Genomic DNA, 21,495 nt, shown 5'->3' on the forward strand with positions numbered 1-21,495 from the left:
TGGGACCTTTCATAACTTGTTAGTATCTGCATGAATCATCCTTAATGGGCATCTTGCTGCTGGAAATACACTAATGCACAGTAGTTAGGGGGACGTGCCACACATACAGTATTCCCTTTTCACGCTGCTCTCCTCTGTTTCCTGAAAGTGGTTTTGCTTAACAATAGTTTTCATTCAAAATCCCGTTTCAAAAACAATGCAAAAAATTAATTCAAACTTAATTGCCTTATATATTAAAACTTCTCGCAAATGATTAATACGTTCTGACTGAAGTGAATATAAAATCCATAGCTCTGAAATGTTAAAAACTGATTTAATTTCACAAAACGTTTTGTTTACAAATACTCTCAATTCCTTCTGTAACTTCCTTGAAGTAGAAAACGAATTTAAATAATTTTTTATAACATACTGCACCCTACTGCAATGACATGTATATAATCTTCTAAAACCTCCAATCGTTAAAATCCTTTATACTGAATGAAATATTTAAATAGTAATACCTTTTAAAACCATCGGATCCTTGCCTTCTCGTTTCAGCGATTCCAGCACTATATGCAGTGGCTGGGAGGGCATTACCCGGTTGGGTTCATTAGTGTTCTCATCGTAAACTATTATCTCCTTGGAGAAAATCCTTTTATAGGAGTCCTTGCCTTCCCTGCAAGAGATGAGATCCAAGACCGTGATTTTGCCCTGCTGCAGCCTCCGCCTGCTGATCTTGTCCGAACAGTTAATGTGGACGGCTCCCTGGATATGGCTTTTGTTGTACTCCATGAAAGGACGACAGTCTATGATCACAGGACCTTGGCTCTGTGACTGGGGGCCCTTGCTGCATTTGGTCAGTTTTTTGGCTAATTCGGTGGGGTAAATCGTGCGGACGGCGGCAATGTGCTTTGTGGCTCCACTTGGAGGAGATAGGAGTCCTCCAAGTCCACCGGCAGAAGCAGAAGCTGGGGGATTCAGAGTGCCACCGTTCTCATTACTGCTGCTGTTGCTCACCATCTGATTACTTGCACAGGAGCCACAGTTTGCCGAAGTCCCGAGTTTAGAAGCGGAGGCTGGGACGAGGTTGCTGCTGCCCACTGATCCTTGGGTCTGATCGCCCCCGTTGCCCTTATTCTCGTAGGTAGTCACAGTGCAGCAACTAGCGCCGCTGCATCCGCAGGACAGGGAGCGCACCGAGCCGTTGGATGATGGCATATACGTAAAGTTGACGCTTCGGAACGAAACCTCAGCCGCTGGGCTGAGGGTCGTGCTCTGGATATTTGGTTTGGTAATAGTCGGGGCAGTGATCGCTGGAGTAGAAGCCACGTAGGTGTTATCCAAGCGGAGATGGAGTTCCTGCGGTCTGACCGGCCTCGGTAATGCCACCACACCAACAATCCGTTCGTCTAGAGGGGATGGAGGCATCAGGATAATGGTGGTGGGCGCTGCTGTCGATCCGAGGACTAAATGGACTGAAACGGGATCAAATGTACTGTCAGCATCGAGCAGAGCAGAGGGGAGGGTGTGTATGTGTGCATGTTGGGGAGGGTGGTATAAATTAAAAGGCACACTGCTGCAAATAGACGGAGAACTCAACTAAAAATAAACTGGAGTGAAGAAAGCATGCAGTTGGCAGGCAGTAGACTTGACTTTAAATAAGCTCGCTAATTATTATCCTAATAAAGCTTCAAGATTGATTGGTTTAATGGCAGAGCCGGATGGAATCAGACCCCCCCCCCCCAACCCCTATTCACTCACATTCGCACTCACTTTCACACAGCGCGCACACTTGTCCCCAGCCTGCGAGAGAGCGGCACGTCCCGTCTGCGGTAGTCCTCTACAAGCTCCTGGGCACATTCATAAGATCTACTTACATTACAGAGTTTTTCTGCTGAACCTTGATGACATGCGTGTCTCTCTAATTATTTACTTTCTGTTATTTATTACGATTTCGAGTCTTTTACTCATTCGGCATACGAGCACGATCATTGCCACTTTAATTTGGCAGCACTTATACAGCGCGTTAATTTAACCTGTCTCGAAGGCGGAGCCACCTGTGTGATTGATATTGAAGCTAGCCCACTGCAGTTCACGCTTTCCGGACAGGGAACCGCCTTTTGACGCATTCACCAATCGGCAGTCGCGGAAGGCGGGCGCTAAACTGACGGACGGAGGGAGGGGGAACGCGATGTCGCAAGCATGATATCATTGGCAGCCAATGGGCGGGCAGAAAACGGAGCCCAGACCCGGAATGAAGTGGGTATTCAGTGTTTACAGCGCATGCAGCAACGGGGCAATTAAAGTGACCGTAGTGAGGCACACACGGCGGAGGTATGCCTTTCGTACGCATTGTTTTGAATTTCATTTTTCTTTACTACTTCACATCAATGCTTGTGCATGAACTTTATTTTAAAATAAAAATAAGTTTAAAATCATTCCGTGCAGACCCTAATGTTTCACTTTTTTTTTGGTGGGGAATAGACTTACAAGGGAAAGTGACCGTGAAAGTATTATGTTGGCATTTCCTGGGATCCGTGTGCTTCGACGGAATGGATACTTTATTTTGTATCCGTTAGTAACTTCACCAGGTTCTGCAGTGTTACGGCTGAGCATACAGTACTGCATTAAAAAAAAACAGCCGCTAACGTTACGCCGGAACGTAACCCAGACCTGACATGAATGCACGAGTTTAACTTGAGGAGCATGGTAAAATGATAATCTCCGGATGTCGAGCGCTGATGTCAGTGCTGCCGGCCAGGTAATTGATTGGACGACGTTTTGATTAGTTAAGCATGAAGAACGCAAGCGGTATCAAATTCAGGTTAATCATATCACTTCTCCTTTGCTCGATTAATTTGATTTCGTTAATATTTCTTCCATATGAGTTATGTTCGAGTGTATAAGATCGGCGAGTTGCAGTACCTGGCGGAAAATATCGTGTGCTGATCATCATACCAGCATGATTGAAAACCAACATACTGTCCTCCAAAACACGAAAGTGTCCGGGTATGATAAAGAAGAAAACATCCCCCGGCTGCTGATTACCGTCAATCGAATCCCCTATCATGCCCAGTCCTTCAGTATTAAACACAATTTATATTCAGGTGTCAATTTTATGTTTCTTTTTCCCAGAAGAGATTTTAAACGGGTATCTTGTAACTTACACATACTATTTAAATTCCCTGCTTTGGTAATTTTCTCTTGATATTCTGGACGATAGTTTTGCTTTAATTAGTCTAACAGAAGCCGAAACTGGTGACATGCCTGTGGAAATTGCAAATTAGCTGCCATGTTTCCTATAATCCAACAGTTACAACCCTTCAAAAGTGTTAACCCTATGAAGCAGTTTTGTACATTCTGAAATTGTGAAAAGCAATTTAGAGATGAATGTTGTGTGTTTTTATATAACAGCCAATAACTTGACCTCCTTGCATTATGGAGTTCTCTTTTAAATTAAAATTGGAGGAAATTATGCCCAAAAAATCTCCTCAAAGTTGTTAATAATTTGCTGCCATATTTTGCAGGAAGTGCAGTTGAACAATTGGCCCTGGAAAGCACTACAGAACAGTGGACCCAGAAGAACAAACACATATTTTCCTGAAAGTGATGAAACTGGTAGACAGGGTGCGGAAGAAGACGTTTGGCACTCTTGCCTTCATTGACTGGGGCAGTGAATACGAGAGTTAGGACATCATGTTACAGATGAATACAATGTTGGGGATACTACAGCAGGAATGTTATGGGTAGTTCTGGTCACCAGCTATAGGAATTGGTTGGGGATTTTCTCCCTGGAGCATAGAAGGCCGAAGGGTGACCTTGTAAAGACATAAAATCATGACAGGAATGGATAAATTGAATGGTCACATACTTTTCCCCAAGACAGGAGAATCTAAAACTGAAAGACTTTGCATTATGGTGAGAGGAGAAAGATTAAAGGGGACTTGAGGGGCTTATTTTTCACACAGAGAGTGTCAGTCCGTGGAACCAAATGCTAGAAAAAGTGGTAGAGGCAGGTACAATTACAATATTTAAAACACTTTTGGACAGGTACTGTATATGAGTAGGAAAGGTTTAGGCATATAAGCTAAATGCAGCCAAATGGCACTAGCTGATTATTTTGCCACTTTTACTAGAGGCAACTAAGGTATCTAATTAGCCTACCGGCATATCTTTGAGATGTGGGAAGCTGGAGCATCTGGAGGGTGCGTATACACACACACACACACACACACACACACACACACACACACACACACACACACACACAGAGTCATGGAGAGAATGCACAAACTCCACAAAGAGAGCTCAGGAACAACCTTGCGTACATGTAGATCTGAGCAGCGGTGTTAACTGCTGCATCATCTACTCCAGATCCATGGCTTCTAAGGGCTGATGAGACTAATTTAGGCACTGCACATGCTGCCATGGTTAGAGTAGAAGGTGCTAGATAGGCCAGGTAGGTTGTTACTATGAAGTGATGCACTTACATTTTGCTAGGCACTCAAGTGCATCCAAGTAAGGCATTCCCAAGCTGGGGTCCACCTGCCCCTTGTTTAATGGTACTGGTCCATGGCATAAAAAAGGTTGGGTATGCGTGGATTAGAATTTCCCAGATGTTTCATTCCTTATTGAGTGGCATATCCAAGGGTTCCAATGAATTGGTACAGATTTCAATCAACAGAGCAAAGATTGTTTGTCATTTGTAAAACAATATGGATGAGGAAGTACAAGAACTGGTTAGTAGGTTTTCAGATGACACCAAAATAGGTGGTAACATATTGAAGATTGTTACTCAGTACTACAAGGGGAGCTTGAACAACTAGCTACATTAGCCAAGAAATAGCATGTGATGTTCAATCCAGATAAGTATGAGGCATTGCATTTTGAGAAGTCAAACCAGATTGCAACTTTCACAGTGAACCGTAAGGCCCTAGTGAATGTTGCAGTACAGAGGGAGCTAGGACAAGCACATTCTTTCTTGAAAACAGAGCCACAGGTAGACAGGGTGTGAAGAATCAGTTTGGCATGCAGGCCTTCATCAGTCAAGACATTTAGTATAGAAGTTGGGATGTTTTGTTGCTATCGTAGAAGATGGTGGCAAGGCTTCAACTGTAGTATTGTTACAGTTTTGGTCATCCTGTTATTAACTAGAAAAAGAGTGCAAAGAAGACTTAGAAGAATGTTGCCAGAACTGAAGGGTCTGAGTTATAGGGAGAGATTGAGTTGCTAGAACTTTACCCCTAGGAGTGCAGGAGACTAAAGGGTAACCTTATAGTGGTGTATGAAATCACAAGGGATATAGATGGGGTGAATGTACGCAATCTTTTTCCTGGAAAAAGGGAATCAAAAACTAGAAGTTGTAGATTCAAGGTGAGAGGGGAAATATTTAAATGAGACCTGGGGAGCTACTTCATGCAGAATGGTATGTATATAGAATGATCTGTCAGAGGAAGTGGTTGAGGTAGGTACAATTAAAACTTATAAAAAACTCTTGGACAGATATATGGATCAGAAAAGGTTAGAGGGATTTGAGCAGACGAAGGCAAATGGGATTAGCTGAGATGGGCATGGATGAGTTGGGGTGAAAGTCCTGTTTTTATGCTGTATTATGCTATGATTCTATGACTGATAGATTTAACCTTTTAAGTAGTAATTATACTTCAATTAATCTTAAAGATATCCCCTACTTTAATGCTATTATTTAGTCCGTAACTTTTAGCATATAGTTAGGATGAAATAGATATAAAATAATGACACCTCCACAGCCAACTTGCCCTTAAGAGTTGGTGCATTCATTTGGTCTATTTTAGGTTGAGCTAAATTTTACGTAACTATTCTCAGGACTTAATCACTGATGTTAAGCCTTATAAAATAAGGGCTATTTTGCTTCAAGACAAGAATTAATTGCTCACACTTTTATAAGTTTGTTTCTACTTGTGTAACAGTTCTCTGACTCCCATTGTGTGTTTTCTTTTTCTGTGAATACTTTGGATATTGTTCTTTTTCTGTCTCCCTCTTTAATCACTGTGCCGCAGTGCTTTTAACTTTGCCTTTAAAGACTTTCCTATTCCTAAGCCAATTCTTTAATTGTAAGAATCAAAGTAAGTCATGAAAACTCGTTATAGATGAGTCATAAAAAGCTATTATTATCCCTGGATTTGTGCATTTCTTAATACCTTTTTATTTTGGGGGGGGGAGTTGTTTTTACATCTTTTACCAGGTTCTTTTACAGCTTAATTTCATTGTATTTGCTTGTCTGATGGCAGATAATAAGGATTGTAGCCTCCATAAATCCATAACTACCGAGCTCAGAGGAGCCTAGAAGTGAATTAGGGACATTCTTTGTTTCCAAAATTATGCAAAGCAAAAATAGAGTATAACACCAAAGAACGCTTTGAAAGAAAATTGGTGGTATGTCATTGATTGGCTAGACATAGTGGTAGGGAAAAAGCAAGGATGGAATTATCATTAAATGTGTTCCTTTAGCTTGACATTTCACTTTGTTCCTCACATCATTGTTCTGGTTATAGCCTCCCTAATTCATATCCTTATTACCCAAAATTCTTAAATTGGACCTCTGCATTCAGGTTCCTAAAATTAATTTGATTGAAGCCTCTGGATTAGACTGAAATGACCTGTTTCTTAATTAAATTGTTGTACTATTTGTCTGACAAATCGTCTTGAAAAAAGAAAAACATTCTTCAAAAAATGGGAACACTACAGCCACCATCATTGGCTCCAGTAGCCAATACAATTCCTGATAACCATCTCCATCTCTCTCACTGGCAGCCATCCAAAACTGAACCAGCCTGTTTCTAACCTTGGAAGTCATATTTGACAACTGTGCTTTGGACACTCTATTTGTGTCATCTCTATGGTTACCTATTTTTAACTCTGTAATATTGCTCGATACTGTTTCTTTGGTTAACTGCTGTTAAAGTTCTCATCTATGCCTCTGTAACTTGCAGACATGGCTATACCCATGCCATCCTGGATGGTCTGTTTTGTTTATCATTTTTAATAGTTCAGAACATCTCAAACTCCAAGACCCATTCATCCATATTGGTTAACCTTCACTGGCTTCTGATTATTTGATTTCTTAATTCTCATCTTGTTTTCAAATACCTCCACATTCTTGCACTTATCTGTCATCTCCTTCATTCATAAAACCCAGTCAAGAAATGGATGCTTTTCCAGCTCAGACTCCAGACCATTACAGAATTGCTTCATCATCAGGAGCCTAAACCTTAATCTCTGGAATTTTATCCCCGAAACTCTCCATATTGCTTTTCTCCACAAGGCACTCATTAAAACTTTTCTTTCAATGTAACCTTGAGACACTCCCTATCAATTGAATTATTTAAAAATTCCAATTATTTGTACATTTATACAATAGAAACACTAATGAAAGTCATTTAAAGAAAAACATAGCCACAAATATTTTCCACATTTTCATTACATTTTCATTTCTTTTGGATCGGGATTACAGAGTGTCGTGGGAGCTGAATTCTGAAGGAAGGCAGTTTTTTTAAAAAACTTTGAGTGCAAGAAGGACGAGACTGCACAGGCGTGTGACATCAACAGGACAGCACGGAGACTTTAAAAAGGAGACCACCCTATACAGCTGGCAGCAGAGTGAGTGGGAGCAGAGTGTAGGCTTTGGCCTCAATGGGCTTCGGCAGTAAACGGGAAGAGGCAAGGGCGAAGCACCAACTCTTTTTTTTCTTCCCCCCCCCCCTTCGCGAATCGGTCTGGACAGACAGGAACAGCAGGCCTCTCATAGCTAACGGTACGAGCTAACGGTTTAAAAAGTTTGTCTGTTTAGTGAAGTAAGTGGGTGAGTAGACTTATTTTTCCTGTTTCATTCCTGTAGAATTAGATAGCATGCCTGCAGGGTTAGTGCTTTGTTCAGGGTATCAGATGTGGGAATCCTGGGAGACCTCCAGCCTCCCTGATGGCCACATCTGCACCAGGTGCACCGAAATGCAGCTCCTCAGAGACCGTGTTAGGGATCTGGAGCTGCAGCTTGATGACCTACTGCTTATCAGGGAAAGTGGTGATAGACAGGAGCTACAGAGAGGTAGTCATCCCTAGGCTACAGGGGTCAGAAAACTGGGTCACTGTCAAGAGAGGGAAGGGAAATGCCCAGATAGTGGAGAGCACACCTGTGGCTGTCCCCCTCAGCAACAAATATCTTGTTCTGGATGCTGTTGAGGGGGATGACCTGACAGGGGACGCCCACGGTGACCGGGTCTCTGGCGCTGTTGTGCAGGAGAGAAGGAGGGAGAAGAGAAATGCAGTAGTCATAGGGGATTCCATAGTCAGGGGAAGGGACAGGAGATTCTGCGAGCCTGATAGAGGTACCCGCATGGTGTGTTGCCTCCCAGGTGCCAGAATACGGGATGTCTCGGATTGGGTCCTGAATATTCTGAAGGAGGAGGGTGAGCAGCCAGTTGTCTTGGTACATGTTGGTACCAATGACATAGATAGGACAAAGGAGGGGGTCCTGAAGAGAGATTTCCGGGAGTTAGGAAGGAAGCTGAGAAGCAGGACCTCCAGGGTAGTAATCTCGGGATTGCCTCCTGTGCCATGTGCTAGCGAAGGCAAGAATAGTTGGATCAGGCAGATGAATGCGTGGCTGAGAGACTGGTGCAGGGGGCAGGGCTTCAGATTCTTGGATAATTGGGATCTCTTCTGGGGGAAGTATGACCTGTTCAAAAAGGACAGGTTACACCTGAACCTGAAGGGGACCAATATCCTGGCGGGAAAGTTTAATAGAGCCGATACGGAGGGTTTAAACTAATTTCGCAGGGGAATGGGAACCGGAATGACAGAGCGGAGGAAGGGGAAAACAGAAATAAATCTAAGATAGTGGGCAGTAAAGATGTTAGGAAAGGCAGGCAGGTGATGGGGCAAATTTATAGCCATAGGGATGAGTTGCAGTGCAATGAAGTTGCAGTGAAATCAAAGCGAAAAGTACCAAATACTGGTCTTAAGGTGTTATACTTAAATGCACGCAGCATAAGGAATAAGGTGGATGATCTTGTCGTACAGCTACAGATTGGCAGGTATGATATTGTGGCCATCACTGAGACCTGGCTAAAGAATGCATGACTCTGGGAGCTGAACGTCCAAGGATACACGGTGTATCGGAAGGATAGGAAGGTAGGCAGAGGGGGAGGCGTGGCTTTATTGGTAAGAAATGATATTAAATAATTAGAAAGAGGTGATATAGGATCGGAAGGTGCAGAATCTTTATGGGTTGAGCTAAGAAATTGCAGGGGTAAAAGGACCCTGATGGCAGTTATTTATAGGCCTCCAAACAGCTGCAGGGATGTGGACTACAAATTACAATAGGAAATAGAAAAGGTTTGTCAGAAGGGCAGTATTATGATATTTGTGGGGGATTTTAACATGCAAGTGGATTGGGAAAATCAGGTCGACACTGGATCTCAAGAGAGAGAATTTGTGGAATGTCTGCGAGATGGCTTTTTAGAACAGCTTGTTGTTGAGCCCACTAGAGGATCGGCTGTACTGGACTGGGTATTGTGTAATGAACCGGAGGTGATTAGAGAGATTGAGGTGAAGGAACACTTAGGAGGCAGTGATCATAACATGACTGAGTTCACTGTGAAATTTGAAAAAGAGAATCTGATGTGTCGGTATTTCAGTGGAGTAAAGGAAATTACAGTGGCATGAGAGAGGAACTGGCCAAAGTTGACTGGAAAGGGACACTGGTGGGAAAGACAGCAGAGCAGCAGTGGCTGGAGTTTATGCGAGAAGTGAGGAAGATGCAAGACAGGTATATTCCAAAAAAGAAGAAATTGTCAAATGGAAAAAGGATGCAACCGTGGTTGACAAGAGAAGTCAAAGCCAAAGTTAAAGCAAGGGAGAGGGCATAGAAGGAAGCAAAAGTTAGTGGGAAGACAGAGGATTGGGAAGTTTTTAAAATCTTACAAAAGGAAACCAAGAAGGTCATTAAGAGGGAAAAGATTAACTATGAAAGGAAGCTAGCAAATAATATCAAAGAAGATACTAAAAACTTTTTCAAGTATATAAAGAGTAAAAGACAGGTGAGAGTAGATATAGGACCCATAGAAAATGATGCTGGAGGAATTGTAATGGGAGATAAGGAGATGGCAGAGGAACTGAACGAGTATTTTGCATCAGTCTTCACTGAGGAAGACATCAGCAGTATACCGGACACTCAAGGGTGGCAGGGAAGAGAAGTGTGCGCAGTCAAAGTTACGACAGAGAAAGTACTCAGGAAGCTGAATAGTCTAAAGGTAGATAAATCTCCTGGACCAGATGGAATGCACCCACCTGTTCTGAAGGAAGTAGCTGTGGGGTTTGCGGAGGCATTAGCGATGATCTTTCAAAAGTCAATAGATTCTGGCATGGTTCCGGAGGACTGGAAGATTGCAAATGTCACTCCGCTATTTAAGAGGGGGCAAGGAAGCAAAAAGGAAATTATAGACCTGTTAGCTTGACATCAGAGGTTGGGAAGTTGTTTGAGTCGATTGTCAAGGGTGAGGTTACAGAGTACCTGGAGGCATATGACAAGATAGGCAGAACTCAGCATGGATTCCTTAAAGGAAAATCCTGGCTGACAAACCTATTACAATTTTTTGAGGAAATTACCAGTAGGCTAGACAAGGGAGATGCAGTGGATGTTGTATATGTGGATTTTCAGAACACCTTTGACAAGTTGCCACACATGAGGCTACTTAACAAGATAAGAGCCCATGGAATTACAGGAAAATTACATACGTGGACAGAGTGTTGGCTGATTGGCAGGAAACAGAGAGTGGGAATAAAGGGATCCTATTCTGGTTGGCTGCCGGTTACTAGTGGTGTTCCACAGGGGTCCATGTTGGGGCCGCTTCTTTTTACATTGCAGATCAACGATTTGGATTATGGAATAGATAGCTTTGTGGCTAAGTTTGCTGACGATACAAAGATAGGTGGAGGGGCCGGTAGTGCTGAGGAAACGGAGAGTCTGCAGAGAGACTTGGATAGATTGGAAGAATGGGCAGAGATGTGGCAAATGAAGTACAATGTTGGAAAGTGTATGGTTATGCACTTTGGTAGAAATAATAAACGGGCAGACTATTATTTAAATAGGAAAAGAATTCAAAGTTCGGGGATGCAACGGGACTTGGGAATCCTCGTACAGGATACCCTTAAGGTTAACCTCCAGGTTGAGTCAGTAGTGAAGAAGGCGAATGCAATGTTGGCATTCATTTCTAGAGGAATAGAGTATAGGAGCAGGGATGTGATGTTGAGGCTCTATAAGGCGCTGGTGAGACCTCACTTGGAGTACAGTGCGCAGTTTTGGTCTCCTTATTTAAGAAAGGATGTGCTGACGTTGGAGAGAGTACAGAGAAGATTCACTAGAATGATTCCGGGAATGAGAGGGTTAACATATGAGGAACGTTTGTCCGCTCTTGGACTGTATTCCTTGGAGTTTAGAAGAATGAGGGGAGACCTCATAGAAACATTTCGAATGTTGAAATGCATGGACAGAGTGGATGTGGCAAAGTTGTTTCCCATGATGGGGGAGTCTAGTACGAGAGGATTAAGGATGACTTAAGGATTGAAGGGCACCCATTCAGAACAGAAATGCGAAGAAATTTTTTTAGTCAGAGGATGGTGAATCTACGGAATTTGTTGCCACGGGAGCAGCGGAGGCCAAGTCATTGGGTGTATTTAAGGCAGAGATTGATAGGTATCTGAGTAGCCAGGGTATCAAAGGTTCTGGTGAGAAGGCAGGGGAGTGGGACTAAATGGGAGAATGGATCAGCTCATGATAAAATGGCGAAGCAGACTTGATGGGCCGAATGGCCGACTTCTGCTCCTTTGTCTTATGGTTTTATGGTCTACCTTTTTAGGATGAAATAATATATTATTTTTAAGCCTCTGGACTTGAACAAACATATACTGTATATTTTATGCTAAACAAATTATTGAATTTAGTCTGATGTAAAAGAAATACTTTCTGTTTTTATTTTTTAAGTTCAACTTCTGAAAGCTCTGACCAAAGACAGAATACAAACATGCCAATTGTAGCTTTAGGATGTAATTGAGTGTGGCATATAGTTGATTAACCCTGAACACCTCTGTTAAAAACTGAGAAAACAATATAGATAAACAACACACATGGAATGCTGGAGGAACTCAGCAGGCCAGGCAGCATCTATGGAAAATAGTACAGCTGACGTTTTGGGCCAAGACCCTTCAGCAGAACTGGAGAAAAAAGATGAAGAGTACTCCAAAGGGTCTAGGCCCGAAACGTCGATCGTACTTTTTCTCCCACAGTTGCTGTCTGGCCTGCTGAGTTCCTCCAGCATTTTGTGTGTGTTGATTGGATTTCCAGCATCTGCAGATTTTCTCTTGTTTGTAAAACAATTTAGCTCTCTGGCTAATTAGAAAGTTCAAATATTCAGAATCTGAGATGAAAGGTAGAGATGACAATTCTACACAGTGAGCTTTTGAATTCATATTTGCAATTCTAAAATAGAATAATGGCCCTTTGAATCTAGTTTAGATCTGGATACGCAATTCATAAATTTTCAAATTTGATTGATATCCAATGATGAGGCTGATAAGATTCTGATTCATGTTAGGATTTGAGAATTTTTTGGAGCTCTAACTTATATTCTGTTATGTGCTGGAGCTAATTTTATAACTTTGCAAATGCATAGAAACATAAATGAGAAAAAGCCATGGGGTGACCTTTAAAGCTCATTCCGATAGCATGTTAATGGTTTGGCTTCTTTCAGTTATCTTGTCCATATATGGTAGAGAAGAAGGGAAAATGAACCAGTAAGGTCACAAGCAAATACTCCTCCTTGAGCCTGCTATTGAACATTTTACTGTCATCACACAACAGATCTTAGTCACTAATTATTAATTGACTTGCTGCATATCTGATCAAAAAGGCTGGCAGCAAATCTAGTCAGATATAGTGATAATTTTTTGCTTCTTTCCATCTTTCCACAGACAATATTGGGATGGCCCAATTGTCCTCATGCCTGGAAAGATCTTTTTGCTACTTTGAACCCTTTTATCAGTGCCAACCTCTGTTGGGGGGCGCTGTACTCTGGCCTCAGTGCTCCAAAATCAAAACATGCTGGAGGACAAAAATGAGCAGATGCCCTGGCAGACAATAAGGAATAGGCAGACTGGTGGATAACAGTGAGCACTTGTAATGTTCAATCAAATTCGTGGATCTGGCAAGTGATACAGAAAGCACTCTCTGCAGATAAGTATATTAATCATTTATTTACAAGCAGCAAAAATTTGACCAAATATTCATGTTCCCCAAGTTACAGATGCTACAAATCTGAATATTCAGCAAACATATGTACATTCAACAAACATACTTAGTTAAAAGTGAGTGCAGAGCATACCGTCCCAATGGTCATGTCTTAAACAAAGGAAGGAGAGACCAAGCCCCTTCCATGTGCTATTTTATATACCCAAGACATTTGAAACTGGATACCAGGCATCTATCCAATGGGGAAAGCAGCTGCACCTTCTCAGCTAACCAATCACAAAGGAAGCAGCTTTTGACAATCATAATAAGGCACCCCCCCCCCCCCCCCCACAGGACAACACTGTACAATGGTGTGCAGAGTCCTGGTGGGCAGTGGTGAGAAGAGTTTGTAGAGAGCAATTCTGAACAGATGTCACATACAGCTGTGGTGAGCAGAAGGCTTAGTGCACAATGATGAACAGAGGGTCCACCATCAAATAGTGAAAGGAATTGTCTAATGAGGAGTGGAGGTTCTGGGCAACCTTGGGTAAATCTCCCAGTGGGAGATGGTGTCCTATCAACCATTGGTGAACAGGAGCCCCAAAAGATAATGGTGAGTAAAGATTTCAGTGGGCACTGGAGAGCAGATATCCTGGAGGGTACTGGTGTACAGAGGACCTGGTGGTCAGTGGTGACCAAGAGGGTAATGATGAGTGGTTTTGTGTGTATAGTGAGCAAACCTCGGTGTCCAGAGGTACTGCAGGGTCTTGGAGGGAAATGGTATGTTTTGTCAGTTCTGCATCTTTAACATACACTGATTCTGGCGGGCGGTAGGCTTGCTTTCACTCACGCCCAATCATGAAACCATTCTGAAATTGGCTATGGTTTTTCCAGTACAGTAATTGATTTTCCCTCATCCAGTAAGTTATTCCAAGTACTAACCTGAAAAAATACTACTGTTTTCATTGGTAACACTTAAGAGTTAGAAGACTAACTTGAACATTTTAAGCAGTATTGTTTTAGTAATTTCCAAACTTATTATGAAAAAACCTTAGAACTTAGGAGGGTCAGTGGTGCCTTTGCCTTGCTATAAGTAAGGAACTTTCAAATTCATTGTCCTTCCTTGCTCAACAGAGGCAGCATTATTTATTCTAGTGATACATATTGTGTGCATAATATTAAGCTAAATATGGGTCAGTTTACTTTGGGATCATATTTATTCTGTTATTTACCAAAAATCAATATGAATGCTGAATTAATATAATTCATATAATATAATTAATATATTTTACCAATATTCAGCATATAAAAGAAAAACAGAAATAATTATGGCTCCAGCTTTGGAATCTTCATGCAGTGGAACACATCAACACCACTATATTGACCTCCTACTGGGTCTCTGAGAGATTTCAGCATAAAACTGCATTTTCTAGGCTTCCATCTACAATTACTTGAGTGATAATAGGAAGGTGCTTACAGCAATTTTGGTGAAAATAACAAAACTGTTGGAGCAAGAAGCACGCCCTATGTAACCTAGTTTATTCATGAAAAATTAATTTTGAGGTCAGTGAGACTCTGATTATGTGGGCACATCATGGGCAAAGCAGCCCTGAGCTGTTGCAGTGTTTATCAAAGAAACCTTTCTTTTCTGTTGTTTGCCAGAATTTTGAAATCTCTTTTGAATATTTTTCTCACCATATTTTCAATCTTTTGCAGGTCTTTGTTGTACTTCATTTGTCCATAGGACATGGACTTCATTGCATTTATTGATCATCCCTAATTGCCGCCTTCAGTCGTTTTCCTAGATAGTTGTCAGTTAACATGCTGAGCTACATGTTGACCGATCTGGGTAAGGGTGACAAATTCCCTTTATTCCCAGTCAATCTTAAACCAGGTGGGAGTTTGCAGCAATCCCCTCTTTGCAAAATAGAATTCAATCTCCTTAAGTATTTCCACAAGACAAAGGAGCAGAAGTAGGCCATTCGGCCCATCGAGTCTGCTCTGCCATTTTATCATGAGCTGATCCATTTTATCCTATTTAGTCCCACTGCCCCGCCTTCTCACCATAACCTTTGATGCCCTGACTACTCAGATACCTATCAATCTCTGCCTTAAAGGCACCCAATGACTTGGCCTCCACTGCTGCCCGTGGCAACAAATTCCATAGATTCACCACCCTCTGACTAAAAAAATTTTTTCACATTTCTGTTCTGAAAGGGCGCCCTTCAATCCTGAAGTCATGCCCTCTCGTACTAGACTCCCCCATCATGGGAAACAACTTTGCCACATCCACTCTGTCCATGCCTTTTAACATTTGAAATGTTTCTATGAGGTCTCCCCTCATTCTTCTAAACTTCAAGGAATACAGTCCAAGAGTGGACAAACGTTCCTCATATGTTAACCCTCTCATTCCCGGAATCATTCTAGTGAATCTTCTCTGTACCCTCTCCAACATCAGCACATCCTTTCTTAAATAAGGAGACCAAAACTGCCCGCAGTACTCCAAGTGAGGTCTCACCAGCGCCTTATAGAGCCTCAACATCACATCCCTGCTCCTATACTCTATTCCTCTAGAAATGAATGCCAACATTGCATTCGCCGTCTTCACTACCGACTCAACCTGGAGGTTAACTTTAAGGGAATCCTGTACGAGGACTCCCAAGTCCCGTTGCATCTCAGAACTTTGAATTCTTTCCCCATTTAAATAATAGTCTGCCTGTTTATTTTTTCTGCCAAAGTGCATAACCATACACTTTCCAACATTGTACTTCATTTGCCACTTCTCTGCCCATTCTTCCAATCTATCCAAGTCTCTCTGCAGACTCTCCGTTTCCTCAGCACTACCAGCCCCTCCACCTATCTTCGTATCGTCAGCAAACTTAGCCACAAAGCCATCTATTCCATAATCCAAATCGTTGATGTACAATGTAAAAAGAAGGGACCCCAACACTGATCCCTGTGGAACACCACTGGTAACCGGCAGCCAACCAGAATAGGATCCCTTTATTCCCACTCTCTGTTTCCTGCCAATCAACCAATGCTCTATCCACGTATGTAACTTTCCTGTAATTCCATGGGCTCTTATCTTGTTAAGCAGCCTCATGTGTGGCACCTTGTCAAAGGGCTTCTGAAAATCCAAATATACAACATCCACTGCATCTCCCTTGTCTAACCTACTGGTAATTTCCTCAAAAAATTGTAATAGGTTTGTCAGGCAGGATTTTCCTTTAAGGAATCCATGCTGAGTTCTGCCTATCTTGCCATATGCCTCCAGGTACTCTGTAACCTCATCCTTGACAATCGACTCCAACAACTTCCCAACCACCGACGTCAAGTTAACAGGTCTATAATTTCCTTTTTGCTTCCTTGCCCCCTTCTTAAATAGCGGAGTGACATTTGCAATCTTCCAGTCCTCCGGAACCATGCCAGAATCTATCGACTTTTGAAAGATCATCGCTAATGCCTCCGCAATCTCCACAGCTACTTCCTTCGGAACATGAGGGTGCATTCCATCTGGTCCAGGAGATTTATCGACCTTTAGCCTATTCAGCTTCCTGAGTACTTTCTCAGTCGTAATTGTGACTGCGCACACTTCTCTTCCCTGCCACTCTTGAGTGTCCGGTATCCTGCTGTCTTCCTCAGTGAAGACTGATGCAAAATACTTGTTCAGTTCCTCTGCCATCTCCTCATCTCCCATTACAATTTCTCCAGTATCATTTTCTATAGGTCCTATATCTACTCTCACCTGTCTTTTACTCTTTATATACTTGAAAAAGCTTTTAGTATCCTCTTCGATATTATTTGCTAGTTTCCTTTCATAGTTAACCTTTTCTCTCTTAATGACCTTCTTGGTTTCCTTTTGTAAGGTTTTAAAGACTTCCCAATCCTCTGTCTTCCCACTAATTTTTGCTTCCTTGTATGCCCTCTCCCTTGCTTTAACTTTGGCTTTGACTTCTCTTGTCAACCACGGTTGCATCCTTTTTCCACTCGAAAATTTCTTCTTTTTTGGAATATACCTGTCTTGCACATTCCTCATTTCTTGCATAAACTCCAGCCACTGCTGCTCTGCCGTCTTTCCCGCCAGTGTTTCTTTCCAGTCAACTTTGGCCAGTTCCTTTCTCATGCCACTGTAGTTTCCTTTACTCCACTGAAACACCGACACATCAGATTTCGGCTTCTCTTTTTCTAATTTCACAGTGAACTCAATCATATTATGATCACTGCCTCCTAAGGGTTCCTTCACCTCAATCTGTTTACAAAGCCTAAATAGTCTGATGAATGGAAAGGAACAAATGAATGGCCTTTGGAAATTCTGTGCTGTCTCTCTCATAACCAGCGGAGTCATACAGCTCAGGAAAGGTCCACAATGTCCATGCCAACCCTAACATCCATCAATCTAATCCAACTTTCCATATCGTTCTATGCCTGTTTAACTGTGTGTGTAAGTGTCTCATAAACATTGTGATTGTCTGATTCCACCTCCCCTCTCTCTGTTTATAAAAAAAGTCCCTCAAATCCCCTCTAAAATTCCTTCCTCCCTCCTTAAAATTATGCTTTTTTTCCCCGATACCCTTCCTAGGGTGGGGTGAGGAGGGAAGAGAGAATCGATCTACCCTATCAAATTCTCTTACAATTTTATATACCTCATGTCAGGTCCACTGGTCAACCTTCTGTTCTCTAGGGAATGTCCCAAGCACTGAATATCCAATCTCCCCCCTTAATAAAAGCAGTGCAGTCCAGGCAATATCTTGGTGAATCTCCACTGTCTCTCTTCGGTGCAACTACATCTTTCTTAGAATGGTTTAACTAGAACGGCCATCTAACCAGTCATTATAACATAATGTTTAAACTTCTATAGTCTATGACCTGATATATGAAGACAAGCATACCAAATGCCATTTTTATGTCACCGCCAAAGTCTCATCACTAGGACAGTGAGTTGTTTACTGTGCTTTTTATTCTTTACTGTTGATCTTTGCTGTGCACTGCATGTACTTTGAATTATATTTTATTAACTTATTTGTGGTAATATTTTGTGCTGTGTGTGATATATGCTTTATGGTCCGGAGGAAAGTTGTTTTATTAGGTTGTATATATGTACAGTCAGGTGACAATAAACTTGAAATATCTACCTGCATTGCCACTTTCAACTGTGTACTTTGTCCCTCTGTTTATCAATATTACTTTTGGGCCTATTACCATTTGCTTTAAATGTTCTACCTCTAAGGACATTGCAAAATGCACAAGTTCACAGTCTGCCATCCACTTAACTCTCCATCTGATCTGTATCCTGCTGTAGCCCAAGAGAAACTTCCTTACTCTCAGAACAAAACCTTCCATTTAATGTCAGACACTACCTATTCCTACCTCCTACAATCACATTCAAATCGTTCATATATATCACAAATAATCAAAGGTCACACACCATCAGACTACCTTCTGCCCTTTTATCACCAAGCTAAAATTGAATTCAATCAACCAGCTTCCCTTGGATCCCATGACCCTTAACCTTCCTGGTTCAGCCTTCTATGCAGATCCCTGTCAAGTACCTTAAAAATCCACATGGTTTACCACCCTGCCTTTGCCAGTCTTCTTAGTTACCTCTTCAAAAGAGTCAATGGAATTAGTAAACTAGGATGTCCCCCACACAAGGCTATGTCAATTTTGATCAGCCACTTTCTTTCCAAATCTGCATACATCATATCTCTTAGGATCTCCAATAATATTCCTATAACTGATGTCAAAGCTTATTCTTGCTGCCCTTATTAAATATCAGAAGAGCATTGCCTATCCTCCAGTCTTCTGCACTGTGTCTGTGGCTAAAGAAACTTGCAAAAAAAAAATTCCGTCAGGGCCCTAGCTATCTCATCCCTTGCTAAGGTAGGTCTCATTGCTGAGGACTTACCAACCCTTTTATGAGCCGTAACATCTATCATGTTCTCCTGCTTAATACTGACCTGTCCCAGGATATCCACATACCTCTCCGTGAAATGACTGTCTTCCATGTCCTTCTCCTTGGTGAATACAGATTAAGAGTAATATTCATTTCGGCCTTGGTCAATATCACCTGGCTCCACACATAGATTACTCTTTTTGTACCTAAGTTACAGTGCTTATACTTTCCCTGAATACACCCCTGCTTCTGACAGAATATTATGGGTACCTCCTTAATCATACTTGCCAAGAATATTTTAAGGTCCTTGTTTTTCCTTCTTAAATTCATTGCTACAAACTCAATATTCCTCAGAGACTCACTCGATCCTAAATACTGTACCTGCCATATGTTTCCATTTTTTCCTGATTAAACCTTAAAATTGGTTCTCCATTGGCTAGAGTAATATATTGTAGCAGGTAATATTCGCTTCACAGTCTCAGTGAACTAGGCTTAATCATGATCTTGGGCACTGTCTGCCTTCTTCCTGTGACCAGACTTATTTTTCTTGAGTCTTAACGGTTTCCATCTCAGTGTAGTTGGGTGATAGGAGATTCAGGAGGTAGGCAAAGGCATGTGAGAGAGAATAGGTAATGAAGAAATAATTGCAGTAGTAGGATTGCTCTGAAAACTAGTTTTCACCTGGTGGCCTTTTATGTTGTAAGAAAATATGAAATTTGAAACGATTGTCAACCACTGATTCATAGATTATGTGAGATCTCTGCTGATGTTTTAAACACTGGAATTCACAGGCCACTCAGATAGTTGCTGTTTAACCATAGTAACACACACAAAATGCTGGAGGAACTCAGCAGGTCAGGCAATATCTATGGAGAGGAATAAACTGTCAACGTTTCAGGCTGAGATACTTCATCAGGGTAAGCACAGACTATTTATTCCTCTTCATAGATGCTGTCTGACCTGCTAAATTTCTCCAGCATTGTGTGTGTGTGTGTGTGTGTGTGCGCGTTACTCTGGATTCCCAGAGTCCACAGAGTAGGCAGTTTAAATGGTTTTGGTGTGGACTATATCGGCTGAAGTCTTGTTCTGTGCTGTGCTTCTCTATGACTCTTGTGTTTATGATTTGTCATTCAGCCATGTGACCTGAAATAAATGGGAAAGGAAGAGGATCTGAATAGGAATGGCATTAATAAAAGGATGCACTAGCAAGGAGAATGTTGACAGCTGCTCCGAAAGCAGTGCACATATTATGTTATTGACCAACTTCGGTCTCCAGAAGCCTACCCATTCGTTGCATCCCCAGATATGTAGCATCAACTCTCTGAAATCCACCTCCTTAAATCAGTTCCCTCACAGCTTTTTTGGGGGGGTTTGATCTTGTCATTTTTATTGTTTATGCCTATGTTTTGGTGTTTCTGTAAGGTGTATCTCTGTGCTTAAGTCTAAGATGAATTCCATTTCAAAAATAAAGAATAGCTGCAATGGCAGGCTTCTTGCTTCTTGTGGATGGCAATGGCTTTATGATTCTTTCAATACTGTACTGCCATTTAGTTTTCCTTAATACTTTGATGCATCTTAAATCCCTAAATTGATCCTCAGTATTCCAGGGTATTCTCACTAATGTTGGTTAAAAACTCTTCCTAAATGATCTCCAAGTCAATCAGATCTTGTAACTCGACAGGTCAGGCAGCATCTATGGAAGTGAATGGGTGGGACAACAACCAGAGGTCATAGGTTAAGAGTGAAAGATGAAAAACGCAAGGGGAGCATGAGGGGAAATTTCTTCATCCAGAGGGTTGTGAGAGTGTGGAACAATCTGCTAGTACAAGTGGTGCACGTGAGCTCAATTTTAACATTTAAGCAAAGTTTGGATAGGTACATGGATCGTAGGGGTATGGAGGGCAAAGGTCCAAGTGCAGGTTGATAGGAGTAAGAAGTTTAAATGGACTCTGCAGGGACTAGATGGGCCAAAGGGCCTGTTTTTGTGCTGTACTTTTTTATGGCTTTATGAATAAACAGTCGATGTTTTGGAGTAAGGCCCTTTTTCAGGACTGGAAAGGAAAGGAGAGGATGCCAGAATTAAAAGGTGGGGGAAGGGTAGGAGGACTAGCTCAAAGATTATAGGTGAAGCCAGATGGGTGGGAAAGGTAAAGGGCTGGAGAAGAAGGAATCTGATAGAAGAGGACCATGGGAGAAAGGGAACTAGAAGGAGGTAATGGGCAGGTCAATAGAAGAGTAAGAGGCCAGAGTGAGAAACAGAAAAAGAGGAAAGAAGGAAGGAAATTTTTTTACAAGAAGAAGAAGAATCGTCGTTCATGCCATCAGGTTGGAAGCTACCCAGACGGAATATGAGGTGTTGCTC

The 21,495-nt window shown here is 41.9% G+C and overlaps 1 protein-coding gene and 1 long non-coding RNA gene across 3 annotated transcripts in view; one reads left to right on the forward strand and one right to left on the reverse strand.

The window, feature by feature from the left end:
* Nucleotides 1–2,017, reverse strand: part of dusp10 (dual specificity phosphatase 10) — a 38,280-nt gene extending 36,263 nt beyond the window's left edge. The window contains exons 1-2 of one of the 2 annotated variants that reach the window (XM_072267060.1): nt 1,857–2,017; nt 501–1,454 (exon numbers count right to left, since the gene is read on the reverse strand). In XM_072267060.1, the coding sequence (XP_072123161.1) occupies nt 501–1,407 (907 nt within the window). In that variant the 5' untranslated portion in view covers nt 1,408–1,454; nt 1,857–2,017. Of the gene's footprint in view, nt 1–500; nt 1,455–1,752 lie in introns of both variants that reach the window. The other variant, XM_072267061.1, reaches the window with a different exon arrangement.
* Nucleotides 2,018–2,262: 245 nt separating this feature from the next.
* LOC140202197 (uncharacterized) lies at nt 2,263–20,563 on the forward strand. The gene is made up of 6 exons (XR_011887032.1): nt 2,263–2,313; nt 2,464–2,740; nt 3,507–3,606; nt 7,472–7,617; nt 12,985–15,134; nt 20,268–20,563. It is a non-coding gene; the product is annotated as an uncharacterized lncRNA (long non-coding RNA).
* Nucleotides 20,564–21,495: the final 932 nt, after the last annotated feature.

Source organism: Mobula birostris, chromosome 8, assembly GCF_030028105.1.
Source record: "Mobula birostris isolate sMobBir1 chromosome 8, sMobBir1.hap1, whole genome shotgun sequence".
In the NCBI taxonomy this organism is placed as follows: Eukaryota; Metazoa; Chordata; class Chondrichthyes; order Myliobatiformes; family Myliobatidae; genus Mobula; species Mobula birostris.